The sequence below is a fragment of the Ammospiza caudacuta genome, chromosome 7 (assembly GCF_027887145.1).
Source record: "Ammospiza caudacuta isolate bAmmCau1 chromosome 7, bAmmCau1.pri, whole genome shotgun sequence".
Taxonomy (NCBI): Eukaryota; Metazoa; Chordata; class Aves; order Passeriformes; family Passerellidae; genus Ammospiza; species Ammospiza caudacuta.
The window spans coordinates 29267492-29285135 of NC_080599.1; the positions used below are offsets into that span (position 1 = coordinate 29267492).

A 17644-nucleotide genomic window follows, 5' to 3' on the forward strand; every position below is an offset into this window, starting at 1 on the left:
ATGATCTAAGCTTTCTCTCTGATTTAGGCAACTCTAATACCACAAGGGCCAACTAAAATAATTTGATTCCAGCCTTCCTCTTACCCGTCATTAGTATGACATATTTTACATTTTTTACCCTGGTCTATCAAAGATTCTTTAACCTTTTGCTCCATGGTGGATTGCAGAGTGGTGTACTTTTGTTCTTAAACATTTGTCATAGTAGGGAGGCTCACAAAATTATTGTAGTCTGTCACAATTACTCATAAAGTCTCATAAAGAACATAGTAGAGTTGGGCAAAACATACAAAATTTTATTCTCAAATGTCTCTAAAGTTACTTGTCTGTACTCTGAATCAGTTCATTCACTTTTTGGTGAATATTATGTAGGGAAGGCTATTGTTGCAGGAATAGTGCCAAGTATTTGTGAATAAATTTATCTGGAAAAGTATCTTTGTTGGAACTGTTTGTATGTATTTCTCTATAGCTATGGAATACCTTCAAATATGTAAAAGAACATGATGGTTGTTCTGATGGTTGATCACAGAGAAAAAATAGGGAATTGTAAATAATAAATAATAACCTGGTGGACTATTTATTTTTTCTGAGTATATAATAACCTGCTGGGTAAATTATATTTGCATAAGTAATTTGGAAAATCAAACACATTTATAAAAATAGTCTGCTGTCAGTTTGTTCAATCTATTAAAATGTAAACTGTGTACTGACATCTAATTTGAGTTTGGTGGTGTTCTCTGGTTAAAGCTGCAAAGAACCTCAGCTTGAGCTTCACCTTACAGAGGATGTTCACAACAAGCTGTGGATTCCTTCTGTGCTGAGGGACAGAATCTATACAGCAGCTAGTCAAAGCACTTTGTACATTTGTGTATGTGTAGGAGAAAGAAATAAAAGGAGACATTTTAAATTTTATCTGTGAACTAGTTGGTGCACCATCTCCTATAAACTGATTTGATAAGAACACGATGACCTAGTTTTAAAAACATAAATTACAGTCAACTTATGTTGGATTTTTTTCAATAGGTGGCATCGAGTTGCTATCAGTGTGGAGAAAAAGAGTGTTACAATGATTGTTGACTGTAACAAAAAAACTACAAAACCACTTGACAGAAGTGACAAAGCAGTTGTGGACACCAATGGCATCACTGTCTTTGGAACCAGGATTCTGGATGAAGAAGTTTTTGAGGTACGAATCAATAATGAACAAATGGAACTGAGGTTTTTATTGTTGAGCAAGTTGCTTAATGCAAACCAGAATAATCTTTTAAGTCAAATGCTGGTATAACGTACAAACTTTGATTTATAGAACCTGTTAGAATAGGCTGAAATAGAAGTAAAACAGGGAGGAGTACAGTTGGAAGATTTGGTGCATTTTTCTGTCTCTTTTGTTGTATCTGGAAGGGACTTGCTTTTTTTGTCTTTCTGCCTTATATTGAGATACCTGAGGTATTTGGGAGAATTAATCAGGGAAAGCTGTGTAGTATGATACTGAATCATTTTCTTTCTGTATCTCATAAGCATTTGCAGATATATGTGTGTGCTAAGAGTATTTGAGAGCAGGGGAGAAGGACCTGGAAAATTTTCTGTGTAATATGAATCTGTTAAAGTGTTTATCCCACCTATTACTCTTTCCAGTAAATGGAACATACTTTGGCAATAAGGACATATATGTTTCCATCATTTACTGGCCAAGAAGTACATATAGGAAGGGTAAAATGCCTTTAAGGAAGTAAGTAAATGCCAATCATGAGGCCGTTCTGGGTAGAATCCTTATGTCAATAATTATTTTTACAGACTAATTATGAAACTTCTTAAATCTGTACTACTGAATTTCCATTATAACATTGTTATACAATGGTTAAAATAAAAACAAATTAAATTAAAAATGAAAAAAAAAAGAAATTACAGATTGGTAGTTATTTCATCTACAGAACATCTGTGCTCTATAAATGTAACAGTTTTAATCCTAGCTTTAAGCAGAACATATGCTTGAGAAGCTGCATAGGTATCAAGAGGGGAAATAGGAATTTTGAGTGTAGCATTGTAGCATTGTTATCTTTTTTTTCCATGGACATGATGAATTGTGGGCCTTTTGAATACAGAAATTTCTGGGGTGATTTAGTGGATCAAGCAGTATGATATGTTTGGTATTTGCAGCCTAATTCACCTGTAGTCCCAAAACCAGTTTGCACATATGAGGAACATTATTTTCTGTTTGAAGATGAATTCCACAGTTGCCTCTATCTGGGATGTGACAAGGATTTTTTGATCTCCTCATGGGATAATTACTTTAAATTTTCATTTGTATTTCTTTCTTAGGTGAGAAACCAGCTTCCCCAATATTTGTGTTTGACAATAAACTGTCAAAAATGTGTGCAATGTGAATATGCATAAGTAAAAAAGGATTTGAGAAAAATAAAACCAGGTAGACTAATTTTTTAGTGTTTTCTATGTGATTTTAGATTATAAGAGAAGCTAAAGCAGCAAGGTCTGGCTAGTTCTTGCAAAGTTTGTAACCATTTAAAAAGTTTTCAAGCAGAGAAATGTACAATAGATAAACACTGATGATTGATTTGTTTAATTCAGTGCAATCGCTAAATAAAAATATCTGCCTGAAGTTTCAGTGGTGCTGAACTAATCATACATACCTGTTTGGAAATAATTTTTTATGATATGTGTGTAAAGGGAGATATTTATTTTATCATTTACCTCAAAAAATGTGGTAGAATGCAATTATTTTTTGGTGCAACTGTTAAAAGAGTCAGTAAAGTTGGATGAAGACATAACTAAGCAAATTGAAATTAGCACTTAAATCAGAATTATCAGATTAATTGATGAAAATCAAAAATAAACCTGGATTTTTTTGAAGTCAAACCCATGTGAAGTCAAAGTGGACATAAGGACATAACTTTACAGAATTTGCTGGAATGAATTAAAATTACTTTTCTCCAAGGGTGTTGCCACTTGTGGAAGGAGGTAAAAGGAAGGTAGTGCTAGCTGGTTCTCTGCCAGATTTTTCTCTGACATCTGGTACACTGACATGGCAAGTCAGTGTTTCAATTCCAGCTGAGACCCACAAAGCCTCCACTAAGAAGGAGGCTTTGGTCTCACAAAAGAAATTGTGCAGCTGTCTGTAAGGTCAGTTCAGTGGCTGAATCTTAAGATTCAGTACTGAGAACAGCAACATTTCTACCTTTTTTTAGCCTCACTGTACATTTCTGAATTTCTTCAGTGATTAGGTTTTCTTACTCAACTGAGTGCACCTCTCTTCTCTTTTCTTATTCAGAGAAATTACTTATAGTCTTACAAGGCTCTTCTTGAAACTGGTGGGGGTTTAGATTAAGTCTCAACTTTTACTTAAATTAGAAGCTTGCAATCCTCAGTTTTGGGATAGGTTTCTGCTTTCTTTGTTACTTTACAACCACCATGGAATAATTTATACCTATGGTCAATTATCTGAATCTGTATGTAAAAATGTGCATTTTGAAATCAGAATGTACCCCAAAGTTTTAAAAAATACTGGGCCATATAAAATTTTAATGAATCATAGAATCATAGAATACCCTGAGTTGGAAGGCACCCACAAGGATCATTGAGTCCAGCTCCTGGCCCTGCACAGGACACCCCAGGAATCGCACCCTGTCCCTGAGGGCATTGTCAAATGCTTCTTGAGCTCTGTCAGGCTGGTGCTGTGACCACTGCCCTGAGGAGCCTGTCCCAGTGCCCATCCACCCCCTAGATGAAGAACCTTTTCCTGATATCCAAGCTAAACCTCCTCTGGCACAGCTCCAGCCCATTCCCTCAGCTCCTGTCACTGTCACCACAGAGCAGAGATCAGTGCCTGCCCCTTCTCTTCTTCTCTCAAGGAAGTTGAGAATGCAATGAGGTGTCACCTCTGTGTCCTTTTCTCTAGGGTGAGCAAGCCAAGTGACCTCTGTCCTAAGTCTGGCCAAACAAAACATAATCCAGTTCATGTTGAGTTTGTCTACTGTTTTTTTGCTATCTAAACAGCATTCTTTTTGTTTTATTAACAAGACTTTATCCATCCCTTAGCTACTTGTGCTACAATGTCTAAAGTTTAGTGCTGTTTCCTGAAATCTATCCCTCCTTGACAGGGACATGATTGTGTGTTAAATGTTCTGTTTTTCTTATTCATGGCAGCTCAGAGTGACTTTTGGTGATTTCACGGGTCTCCTTGTTAGTATTTCTGTGTTATGAACCCTGCTGTATCTTGAGACCACAATAGTAAATGAAGATACACATAACACAATGTGTCTTATTTTGTGGGCAGGAAATTCCAGAAGTTATCTAGTCATGACATTAGACTTAACTGTTTAAGACACAAAACTGTTTACTACAGACTTCTCATATGACACGTGCAGCCTTTGTTAGCTTAAATGTAGGAAGCCCTGAAAACAATTACCTTTGCTCAGTGTCAGAAGGATTTAAATTGTATCCATGCATCACAGGGGTCATCTTCCCTTGGGTAGTAGTGATGTTTTTCTCATAATAAGCCAATACTTTGGTAGGAACAGGAACAGTGGAGCACTCAGTCTCCTCAAACTAAATGGAAATTTAAAATATGGAAATAATAACCTGTAGATACATATAATGAATTCTTACTCTTCAGTGACCTACTAATTGAGTATGATACTGTTTCATTCTGGTCTTGTAGCATTGTGTGCAGCAGAACACAACTGCACCAAGCCCCATTGCATCCCTAAGGTAACTCACTCCCATTGAAAGCAGCTGTATACAACTGAGTCCAAAACAGGTATCATTACATTATTCTGACCTCCTCATGACTTGATTGTATCTTTTGAAAAAGCAATACTCTTCCAGTCATATTGCTTTAACATATTTGTATGGATCATTCTTTTAGAAGCTTCAGAACAAATATTGCTCACATTTCCTTTAAAACAATGTTACATCCCAGTGGCTCAAATATTCTTCTTTTTGGTTGTAATTGTGTTATTTTAAGTTTCTAATACAAGATTTAACTAAATTAAATTCTTGTCCATTTCCTTTTCTTTTATTTTTGTTCTTAATCTTAACCTCTGTTTTCTAGGCAGTTGTTCTCTGTTCTAATTCTAGCAGTAACACAAGATGTTATAGCCCACTGACAAATTTTAAGTGCTTACATTTAATGGGTGTGACATGACCTCATGACATAACTTTCCTGTGATGATCAGTAATTTCTAAGTAAGCATACTGGGTGTCCAGAGATCAGGTAGATCACTGAAAGAAGGAAAGGGCCAATTGGTGTCCTGAGAACATAATAAATTGCTGCCAAATTCACTGGTTTTGTATATCCAAAACACAAAATATTCTTTGATAAGCTTACCACTGGTGCTAAAGCTAAGAGGCATTTTTTTTAGTTGGTGCTGTCAGTAAGATTCTGGTTTAGCTGTAAAAGCAAGAAAAAAGTTATCTAAAGTGTTTTCTAAATCTAGTGGGCAGTTGTGTGGTTTATGTGAGAAAATTCCAATTTGGAGTTGCCTGCTGCTCATTCCTGAATATAAGTGCTAATCTGAGATTTTATGACATTGTGCTTTGTTAATGTGGAAATCAATATGATGTTAAAAACAAGATAGTGAATTCAGCAAGCGATAAGCATCAGGTGCATACAAATGATGAGAAGCAAATTATAAACCATGAATGCATCTTAAAATAATAAAATTATGCTGTCTAGAAACTGTATTATTATTAACTGCCAAATTATGAGACCTTCATTTACACTGCTAAGCCCTTGCTCACTGGAGTGAATCTTTTGATATCAGTGGAACTAATTTGCAAATGCTTGTTTTTGAAAGACTGTCACAACATTCCTCAAACTTTTATATGTGTCTTTTGAAATTAATGTCTTCTGTGTTTTCAAACACATATTGCAAGAACAGCTGGTTTGTAATTGCTTGCTGCAAAGAAGAGAATTCCCAAAATGCAAATGAAAAATAAAAAAGAAAAATAAAAAAGGAAGGAAAAATGAGTAAGATGCTGGTCCATGGCACCTAGTAAAGGAATTTTGAATTGTATCCATTGAAATATGTTTGTAGCTTACGTGTTTTATAAATAATAGGGATCTTTTTATTCTTTGCCAGCTTTAAGGATTTGTCACTCCTCATTTACTACTGTTGGTGTGAACAATCCAAGTTTTTTATAAGTATTTTATAATAACTTAATAACTAACAGAGTCTTTATGCAGATATTTCTCTATAGACACCTTTTTTCCTTCAAACTCCACACATCAGGCCAATACCATAATTTTTTAGGCACTTTGCTGTAAATGAGTATTACAAGACAAAACCTGATGTATAAGAGTCTTATTTAAAGCCCATGAAAGCTTTAACAGTACAGAGTTTATGGATTAAATCCTTGCAGTAATACTTGTTAATAAAGGGTTTAGATTTTGATACTAGGCATTAATCTGTTCTCATGAAAAAAGCAGTAAAACACTTGTGTGCAGGATGGAATTCCTGTTTGAAGGAGCAGGAATAGCTGAGTGAGCAACTGGAGCAGCTGGAGATAGGCTGAGAGTGCCCTGGCAGCAGTGTGGGTTAGCCTGCAGCTGAGGACCTGTCCCTCACATATCTGTGAGCATGGGCAGCCCCAGAGTGCAAGTGCAGATTTTTCAGGGAAAAATGCTTAGAATCAGTGGTTTAGATATCAACACCAAAGTGGTCAGCTTGAGCACTGAGAAGTAAAAAGCAAACCAACATCAACACCAACAAAAAGTAAAGCAAAGCAGACAATTTTTTCATATCAGAGGGACCTAATAAAAAATCAGAGTTTCTTACAAAAGCTTTCTATTTGGCTTGTTTGGGTTTACTTTGTTCTTTTCTATCTCAAAGAATGGTGATCTGATGTTTATTAATTTTTTATAGCATTTCCAAACTTATGTTCAATGAACAAAGGTCAATCCAGTTTCCCTTTCTTAGTTTTGGAAGTAGGAGGGGGACAGAAGGAGAGGGCAAAGTTCTGGTAATTCATTGGAATTCAAATTAATTTTCAAGGAATCTTCCCAAAAAACAAAGGAATGGTCATTTAACAAAACTGTCTGTAATTACATTTAAAATTAACAACCTGGGATCAAAGATTGCTGCATGCTGCATCAGCTTCAAAAGATTTAACAGATAGGATTTATATCACCTCATTTATTATTGTGTCTAATACATTTCAGTTTTAAACAAGAGATGTAAATAAGATTTTTAAAATACATGAAAATGTAAGAGATTTGTAGGTCTTTTATCTAGAAAATAGGATGTCCTTGGGCACACGTGCACTCCTATGTCTATGTACACTTGCTGTTGCATGGGCATTGTAGTAAAATCTAATCTCTCAGCCAAGAATTGCAGTTGACTTTGTGAACAGCTATGTTTGGAAGGTCAAAAATGATAATTGGCATATCAACCTATTTCCTAACCAAGCTGAATTTATCCTTCTATAGGCATGGTGTTCAAAGAATCAAGAAGACTGATTTCTGTGGAAACTTTGACCTGTGCAGTATTCTGCTTTCACAGTTTATTGCTTTTGCAGTGCTTCAGTCTGGCAGGCTCCAAATATCTTTCTCCAGCTATATAGTACAATGGACCTGGGCTATGGAATATTATATTAAAAGCTCCTGGAATTTCTCAATCCCTCAAATCTTTGCAGGAAGATTAAATGAATTCTGCAGCAGGTTTTTCTAAATTCTATAGTAATAATATCCATGCTGTCTAGACTTTTGTTCTTTAGAGTCTATAGCTGTACTGTCACATAACTAATTAGAGAAAGTTGGCACAAATATCCAGGTTGGGGTATTTGTGCTGATTGCTGCTGATCTGCGGAAAAACTCACTTTGTAATTTCAGGCTTTAGCCACAACATTAAAATGAAAGATATTGATTTTGTTCTTCTGAGTTGGTTTAGTGCCTAGCACTGCTTTTGTTTTGCTTTTATCACAATTTATGTAAAAGTCTTTAAAACTTAATTATCCTTATAAGCACATAAGACGTAGTAATGTTATCCAGTGTGAATCATGAAGATGTATTTTGCTAATTCTAGCCATCACACTCTATTTGAAGAAAGCATTTCTGAACTTCAAATATGTAAATTAGTCATTTAAGTAATTGCTGGGGATTTTTTTTGTTTTTTTGGTTTGTGGTTTTTTCCCTGCAGAGCTTCTGAAGTAATGCTTACCTGCTATTCCCTGGACAAAATAGCTTTCACCTGGCAGGGTTATTGTTTTATTAAAATTCTTGTAAAAGAGATATCCCTAAATGTGCCCCTGAACTGTGTGAGTTTCTTGTGGAACTAGAGAACAACTAGACCATTAAAATTTTACAGACTGGAAGAAAACAGTAATTTCTGCACTGATTTCTTCGTACAGTTCCCTTAACGCCTTCTATGAATTCATACTTTTGCCATTTTAACAATGGGGTCTTGATAGTAGAGGTGTCTTTTTTCAATTATGAACTTTCAATGAGGAACTTTTAGGTAATAAATAGACTATAAATGGACTACTTTATGGTTGTAATTCTCTAATACACCATATCTAGAAAACATTAGTAAGATTACCTAGCTAGAAGGAAAAGAGAATATTTCAAGAAGACAGATATCTAAAACATTTTATTAAGTCAATTAAGGTAATAAGCAGCTATTAGCATTTATTGATATAACAATAATTATTCAGGCCCTTGATTTATATCATTGAGAAAATCTGACCCCATATCTAACTGGAAATTTTCTTTGTTCCTATTTCTGCTGTGGAATCTAAGGAAGACTCCAAAAATTTGGAATCACAGGTAGCAATTATTACCACAAGTCTTAACTAAAATGATAATTACATGAAGATGTAGCCAAAATTGGAAAGAGAACTTGTTAGTTTACTGCTTTCCTGAAAATTTGGTGTCCATTTCTTTTTTTTGCTATTCAACATTGCATTTTCTAGTGTTGCACTGTTTTCATATCAAAGCTATTTTTCCAGTGCAGATAACTCACTTTGTGCATTACTGCTTTGAGTTTTTCAGCAAGTCCTGGAATTGTACATACACATAAATTTTCTTATTCCAAGATGTCACTGTGGAATGTCTGTGAGATTCACAAAGGAATTTTCAATGAATGAATTCAGCACACTCTTCTCATTTTTAGCTGGGCTGTTCCTTGTAGTAGAACAGTTGATGTGAGTGAATGTGTGTGCAGTTGTTCCAGCAGGTGTGAGTTCTGCTGATTTGAGCATATTCTCCTTCTAGCTCTCTAGCCTGGTTCTCCACATTTGCTCTGGCATGCAACAAAGTGTATAGTTCCTCAATCACAACAACTCCTTTTAGAACTATTGGAGGATTCTGCAAAGAATAACTTATCTGGTGGAGTACCTCTTAGAAGGAATCCTTCTCTACCATGCTTTGACATCAAGTATTAGTGGTTGGCAAGATATTTTATCTTGGCTCAGGCAGCTTTTATCAGATAACCATGAGTCTGATTCAAAAGTCTCTGGTTTTAGTTATAAGCATATCCCTGAAATAAAGAGGAATTAAAATGCTCATAGGCTTTAACTATTTTTATTCCATATTACAATGAATTATTGAACTGTGCATTGCCTTTGTGAGTTATATGTTGACTTTGACAACTTAGTGCCTTTTTCTAGAAAGAATTTAGGATCCAAACTAAATATTAAGATTTAAAATTTATGTCCAAACTGCTTGTATGGTTAATGTTATATAGAATACCTTGCTGGATGTTCTCCACTAATTCTGGGCAACTGAGATGTAGCTTTCATCTTTCTTATCTCTAATTAGCAAGTTACATTAAATATCTGACAAACAACTGTTTAAAATATACTGTTTTAAGTGTTATCCAGGAAAAAAAAATTGTTACAAGGCAGAAGGTTATGATTCTCAAAGGTGAGCTAGGCTTTTAGAACTTTTTGGGGCAAGTTAAGCGTGCAGATTGTTATGGGTATTAATAGGAAAGGTGGCTGTGTATGTCTGCCTGACACCTCACCACTGTGAGGTGTTCTCTGTGTCTGCCTTCTGCTGCCATCCCACTTACCTCTGACACCAAAGCATGATGGACAACTGGCTCAGCAGAGACCTGGAAGGCTTTTCCTCTATAGCATGCTACATAGCAACTTCCAGCTTTGGAATTGCCTGAGCAGTCTTTGCCTACAGATGTGGTGGTGAAATTTTCATAGAGAAGGAAGAACTTGTCTATAGACCGTAGGCTTTTGTACTTCCTTTTTTTCTCCATGCACTTTCCAGAGTACTTTAAGGATGCTCAAGTGTATTTGTACATTTTAATCTATTTTTATTTATCTTTATCATTTTTGTCTCTCTCTTACTTTCATCACTTTACCCCATGAGATTTCCTTTGTTCCTGAAATTTTTAAACAAAAAAAATGATATGACATATGCATATATGTTTAGATACCTCAGTATTTTTTACAGGTCAGTTATTGGAATTCTTAATAACCCATAATTCAAAGTTCTCAGGACTTGTGCAGGTAGATCTTTGTGTGCCACATTTATGACTCCAGGTCATGAAATATGACCAGATTATTTGTAGTTTATTTGCAAGGAACTTTATAAAATTCTATTTTGGTCTCAAAAAGTCAAGCAGTTAAAATCAAAGAATGTGTTTGTAAAGACTGAAGCAATTCTGTGAAAAATATTCAAAGAGAAAGAGTATAGATTTGTCCAACAAATACCTTAGAATTGTAACTAAATCACAATAATGGAATCTACAGTAATGCCTTTGGAACTTCATGAGCTGGTATGATTGACCTGATCTGAAAGGAAAACTCTTGAACTATACTTACAGTATAGCCAATGCTTCACGGAACAAAATACTCAGAGAAACAATTTAATTAGCAAAGACAGAAAATAAAAAATAGAAAAGGAAAATGAATAATTTACTGGAGTCATTTTTATAGCACGTCTTGAAGGGAAAAGAGGGAAATAAACATTTGGGATTCCAAAAGTAAAATCAATCGGTCCTTCAGTAAACTTCTCGCACATTTATAGCCAGTAGCAATGTATGTATTCTGTAAAAATTTATGTATTTTGTGTAGGATTTCTGAGGGCCTCCATCTATGTGGAGCCATGACAGGCAGACAGGCGGGGCTGGGAAATACAGTCAATGGATCAGGAACAGCTTTAACCAATTTAGGCACATTTAAGCCAAGTGGTAACAGCATACCGAGTGCTTCTTGCAAACACAATCCAACAGAACTCAGTGCCAAAATTCCATGGCATTCAAGACCAGCACAAAGCTCCAGAGTACTGGCTGTATTCCTGGACCTGTGTTCTCTTAGGCTCTCTGACTAAACAGTAGTTTCAGGAGCTGTTTGGGCACGGCTCCCGCTGGCTGGCACTCTGCGGACACGGAGATCTGTCCAGGCACCTCAGCCAGGAATGCTTAGGGCCAAAGAGCAAGACCATGACTTGAACTTAGCAGGGTGAGGACAGAGGTTCTACACATCCACCTTTAGGCTGCTCAGAAGGGTCACTTACCTCTTTTGTCCTACAGTTGCTTATTCTCTCATTTTTTCCTCTGCCTCACTTGGTTTTAATGTGGTTGGTGAAAGAGAAAGGGCAGAGCACTTTGGAAACACTTTGCTGGAGATGGGGGATGCATAGCTCAGGCTAACAGTGACTGTACAAAACCTCTCAAAGCACTCCAGCTCTTGAGGGAGTCATGGAAGAAATCAGAGGGGGAATTTTTCTGTATATGTAGTAGGTTTTGTAAGATGCCCAGATCAGGAAGCCTTAAAGGCTTAAGGAATTTATCTTAAAGGAATTCAGGTAAATAAAGGAGACAGTCCAGAACTGCTGACAGAGAAACAAACTGCTGCATTTGTAGTATTTCTGGAAGCTTAGAAAAAAATATTCTAAATCTAAATTAATCTGAGACACACGTGAGTCTGTAAAAGTGAAGTCAGCTTAGAATGCTGTAAAAAGCTGACTTGTAACATATAGCCATTATGTGCTATGAAACTATTTCCTACTTTATGACCGAAAAATTAGTAAAAAAGTATAGAATTGGTAAAATTGCAGATCATTGTTTGATTTATTTTTTTTTTCAGTTTCTGGAAATTTATATGGAAGGAATGTTGCAATTATTAGTTTACTATTATTTATTACTATAAATTTACTATTTAAAACTATTCTCCATTTTTTTTTAAATTTTCTAAAGGTTACTGTTATGATAGATGTAAAGTTATTTTGGAAATAGAGAGAATTATGAATTTTCCCACCTGTAGATTTCCATCAGTTATGATATCTTGTCTTTAAAGAGGAAACAGGCACAGGTATACTAACAAAGGTATTCATTTGCCCCTCTTTTGTGTGAAACAAAGAAATAAATCCTGCTAGAAGTACATAAATCTTAAAAATCAGCCCCTTGTGGGGAAATAGTGAGAGAATGAATTTAATGGATTTTGACCAAGATCGTGTGCCAATTTCCAACAAACTTATTTTTATGTGAGCATAAGAAGCTCCTGGATGAGAAAATTTATAGTGGAAATGTTGGCAGAAATTGACCTAATGCTGCCTAAATAGTACCACTATGTTAAGAAATACACTGGATACCAGATAGCTTTCTCTGGAAAATGATAAACATTCAGAATCTCTGTAGGGGATCTCAGCAGAGCCATTTTTATTATCCAGAATAGTGGGTATCTTTCTGTGATGTTGTTTTTATACATGATATATGGAAATAGTGGCAAAATCAACATTTTTTAGCAGTTACATTTTTTTCCAACACAATCTATAGTGTGTATTTACACAGTGCTCACTTAATTATATTTTATTCAAATAACTGTCTCTATTTTACTGACTATTTTATTTTATTTTATTTTATTTTATTTTATTTTATTTTATTTGTCTCCTTTCAGACTACATATGTGATGCAAACTCATAATTATACTGTGGATCACATACATGCTGAGCTGAGCTGCATGCTGGTAATAGGAAGTGCCCTGAATTAAATCTTAGGAATTTAGACTGATTCCCAGTGTAGAAGTAAACAAACCATGAAAATCACAGATCAGAACTTACACTTTCTCACTCTCTCCTTTTAATACCAGACATGATTTTAAGCCAGACTTTTTCACCTAGTCCATTTGGTATTAATTTGAATTGTTCTGCCATGTGAACAATAGTTGTTTTCCATAACAGCAGCAGAAATTAAGTAGATATGTTATTTATAACCATAGATGGAAATGTCTAAGCATTATGTGCCTGGTTTTGTTTCTGAATGTGAACTCAGTGCTCCTGATGAACTGTAGACTACCTTTGGTTTTGTTATTTAATCTGCATATGCTTTCCTGCAGGGTGAGATCCAGCAGCTGTTGATTATAGCTGATCCCAGAGCTGCATTTGACTATTGTGAGCATTATAGCCCAGACTGTGACTCCCCAGTGCCCAATGCTGCTCAGGCTCAAGATCCTCAAGTTGATGAGGTGAGTAATCAGTCGTGTATTACTGGATTTATTGCACATTAGTGGCTGTGCTGGAGAAAAATTACCCAAGGAACACTTCCAGCTAAATGGCATGCATTGTTCTAGAGGTGGAGAAATCAGCTTGCAGGAGCGCATTCATTTTTGCTGTCTACTCATTTATGTCAAGCATTCAAAGGAACCTATCACCCTAGTTCCATTTGAACAATCATCATTCTCAGTGAAGTTAAACTGTAATTCTTTTTAAAAATTATGGCAGTATGAGTTTGTCTACTCATGCATATTTATTCTTCCTGTGTAGGTTTTTTTTTTTAATTTTACTGATGCTGGATTTCAACAAATGCCACATTTGAAAGACGTGGGAGCTTTGAGTATCCCACAATTGTGAACTTCTCCTGTTAAAAGTGCCCTGTGTTTTAATGAGCTGCATGCACAAATGCATGTGCACACAAAAGTATTTCAGCCAGTTCCACTCACAGGAGGTAAACCAACAAGGACAAAACAGAGTAGGAATTTTTCCCAGAAACACGAAAGATATTTGGAGAAACCATTAGTCACTGTAGACAGTTCTCACAGCCACAAACTGAATCATTCACCAGGTCAAGATAGGTCCTCAGATTAGACCTCTGAGCCCTTGTATGTACTGCTGTACACATTCTAAGTACTTGCATTGAGCAGTGTAAAGGGAAAAGCTTTTCCAAAATGTAACAATCATAACTGAACTTGGCTCTGGACAGCTTGTATGCACACCATGTGTGATCTGACTGGTTATTACTATTGATTGCTCAAGAGATCAGCGTTAAAAACTTGCTGAACTGTTTTTAGATGTCTGCTTTGAGCCTGTTTTGGGACCAAACATTTTCTAAACAAGTGCTAATGTTATTTGTTGTTACTATTTATTCTGACTTAAAATTATGTCAGCAGAGGACTTCCTCCCACATCCATTCCATCTGAGGTGTAGTTCAAGATGTGTCAAGTCACCTACACACAGGCAGAAGACCTTACACTGCATTAGAGTGTGTGGGGTCTGGGCTTTTCAGGAGGACTCCAGAGGACCTGCTGTCCATGTGCCTGCATGCCTGGATCTCCATATTCCAAACCAGAACAGATTGAAAGCTTATTGCTGTTAATTTATTCAAAGACAAAAAAAAGATAGCAAGACCCAAGGGGTTTTTTTGTAATTAAGTTTCAAAGAAAAATTTAATTTTGCTTGGGAATTTTCCTGGGCTTTGCTTTTATTTGCCTGCTCTTGGGTTTAGTGGTTTTTAATGTGTTTTTCAAAGGCCTATTTTCCCTCTTGGTAACACAGAGTTTGTGGGAGTACCTACAGAGAAAAATATAAAATCAAGGATACTAATTTGCAGTGTAACATTTTAAAATTAATTTGGAAATAAATTGAAGAGCACTTAATGATTAATAAAATGGACAACTGCTGTTTCCATTTATTTCATTTTTTGCTGAGAGAGGTGATTGGATTATTTTACTTAGCTTTCTGACCTAAGACACAATTTTTTTTTTGTGCTCCTTGTGTCACTTTGCATAAATATTCTCAGTGAAGTCAATAGATTTCTTCAATATGTAATAGTGATCTAAAATAATTGCATCAGCGATGCTACCGATGTGATAAATAGGAAATACAATAAATGGCAGACTGAATTTATAGAATGATAGAATAGTCTACTAAATAGTAAAAAACCAGCTTGTTGAGGCAGGCTACTTTATAATCTTTTGAGAAGGAGCCTGTCAAATCACACAGATAGTTTATTTTAAGGAAATAAATGAAACAAGTTTTATTTAGGTACTGAAAGAATTGGTAGAAGACAGCAGTGTTGATTTTTTGTAAACTGTAATTGCAAAACTAAATAAGATGTTAAAAGAGAAAAATACATTTGCAGCTAGTCTATAAGGAAAATAATTGTTTTAAAATGCTTCATTATATGTTTTGAGGAGATTATAATTTTGATTAGTGATATTGATAGATATTATAGACTTAGACCTTGGCAAAGCTTCTGACTTGTCAACATATAATATTTTCATTTTTTAAATAAAGGTATTGTACGGTAAAGTACATGAGAAAGAGATTTGAATCTGGGTGCCTTATTTCAGAAATTACTATAAACAATGAGCTGTCACTGAATTAAATTTTTAGCAGAGTTTCTTAGTAATTCTGCTAGAAATACAGAAATGTGTATAAAATGGATGGCATTAAAAATTGTCAGTCATGATACTGCAGAGCAGTAAACAGTGATGGAGACACAACTGAAGGCAATGTTGCACACATACAAGCCAAAGAAATAACTGCAGGGCAAACATGATGAACTCAGTAGTACATTGCAATAACAGTCTGCATGCATGTGGTAACAGAAGAACCTTTCATCTGCAGCAGATTGTCCCCATCTGGGATACTAATCATGCTGAAAGACAGCATGGAAAGATTATTGTTCAGCTTGATTGGTTTCATGGTTTGATCTTCAGTGTTTTCACACAAACTCTTGTGGTAGGAAGAAGGAAGAGGGAAAACTGGGCAAAAGGCTAGGCAGGATTGTGTCTTCAGAGTCTGGATTAAACCAGCAGAAGCTAAAAATATTTGTTGGGCACTAGCTTCAAAATATGCTGATTGTTAAAGAAGGGTAAAAGTTTTTCCCAAAATAGTACGATGCATGTCTTAGTTTGTGAATAAAAAGAATTCTGATGCAATATTACCTCTGCATGCTGTCACTTGGAACATAGACTGCATCATCACATATGTGGCTCGCTCACCTTATGGAAAGATCCAGGACAAAAAGAAAACGTAGACAAAACGGGGTGGGGGGAGAAGAAAGATCAGTAATTTCAATTAGGAAAATATCTACTACAGTTTGTAGGAAAAAAAGAACAAATTACCAAAATGATGATTCTCTAGATGTCTTCAGGCCAAGGATAGAGACCTTTCTGAAATTTGGGGACATATTATTCATACTTTAGTTGACTCAGTTACAGAGTGACCATAGGAAATTTTGAAGTCTACAAGTTCACAAGAGTTAGCCAAGATGGTCTAATAATCCCTTTTGGCATTATGGCTCTGAGCCTTTGAATTATTGCAGTCCAGGATAAGAAACTGATACTTGGTTTAAAGATAAATTATGTGATTTCAGAGCCTATTAATGTGTGTTTCCAGCACTGATTACAAAACCCAAAGGAAGTGGCTGACTTTTCATCAGTAAAATAGAAAATTATGTTGGTGAAATTGCATTTGGGAAGATGAATAGGATTTCTCTTAAACTGCACACTTTTTTGGTCTCCTGGCAAGCTCACAGCCTAGTAAGGCATTCAGTCTGAAAAGCTGGATATTTCTAGACCACTAAAGAAGCATCTAGAGAGAAGGATTTACGTAAAAAGATACTGGTTTAAGGGCATAAGTACTTTGTTTAGCTGAATGTAATCCTTATTGCTTTAGGCAATGCTTCTTTCTCCAAAGGAGCAAATAATAAAATATGCAGTGTTTTAGGCTTGGGGGCACTTCTTTCAATAGCAGTGTTGATTTAAACGAGTCATTTTGTGAATTTGTTTCCACCATATGCCCTTGTTCCAGTTCAGCTGGTGGAATTGTCTATTGGAATTTGTTTTGGGAAGGGTCTAAGACTTCATCTAGACTAAAAATAATTACCAACCATAAAATTGGAAAAATATGGAATACCTTGTGGTGAATTTCCATTAAATGAGCCTGAGAGTACATGTCACAGCATCAGAAATAGAAAATTTGCTTTTTAAAATATTTGAGTTTTTCTCAAGGCCTTATGACTTCATTGTGCTCTCAGATATAAATTTACTGGACCCTGATTTGTAATCAAATTGTCTTTATCAATTATACCTTAAGTGTTGCATTGAGATTTCCATTTTCTTGTTGCATTTTCTTTTTCTTTTGCATCACATTCAAACTGCAGTCTGGGGGGTCCAACAGAGAGGATTTCAATGCCTACTTTCTACTTACAGGATCTCTTCATGCCTGAATCAAATACCAAGTTTACCCCAAGCAAAGTTCTGGAAGAATCAAACATCTCACAGTCAGATTCACAAAAATAGCAGGCTGTGAATAGAGATATAGAACTAGTCAGCCTAGAAAAGGAGGACATATCTTAAATTCAACCCTTGTCTGTAGGCTTACCCAGCTGTGCTGTCCTGTTCCCCACGACATTCTTCTCCCTCAGCAAGGTCAACTCCTGCATCCTCACTTTTC

The 17644-nt window shown here is 35.7% G+C and overlaps 1 protein-coding gene across 4 annotated transcripts in view; it reads left to right on the forward strand.

Annotated features, from left to right (window-relative positions):
* COL11A1 (collagen type XI alpha 1 chain) overlaps positions 1-17644 on the forward strand; it is a 124123-nt gene that overhangs the window by 18237 nt on the left and 88242 nt on the right. For all 4 annotated transcript variants that reach the window (XM_058808980.1, XM_058808982.1, XM_058808979.1 and 1 more), the window contains exons 4-5: positions 1021-1183; positions 13303-13431. In XM_058808980.1, the coding sequence (XP_058664963.1) occupies positions 1021-1183; positions 13303-13431 (292 nt within the window). The remainder of the gene's footprint in view (positions 1-1020; positions 1184-13302; positions 13432-17644) is intronic.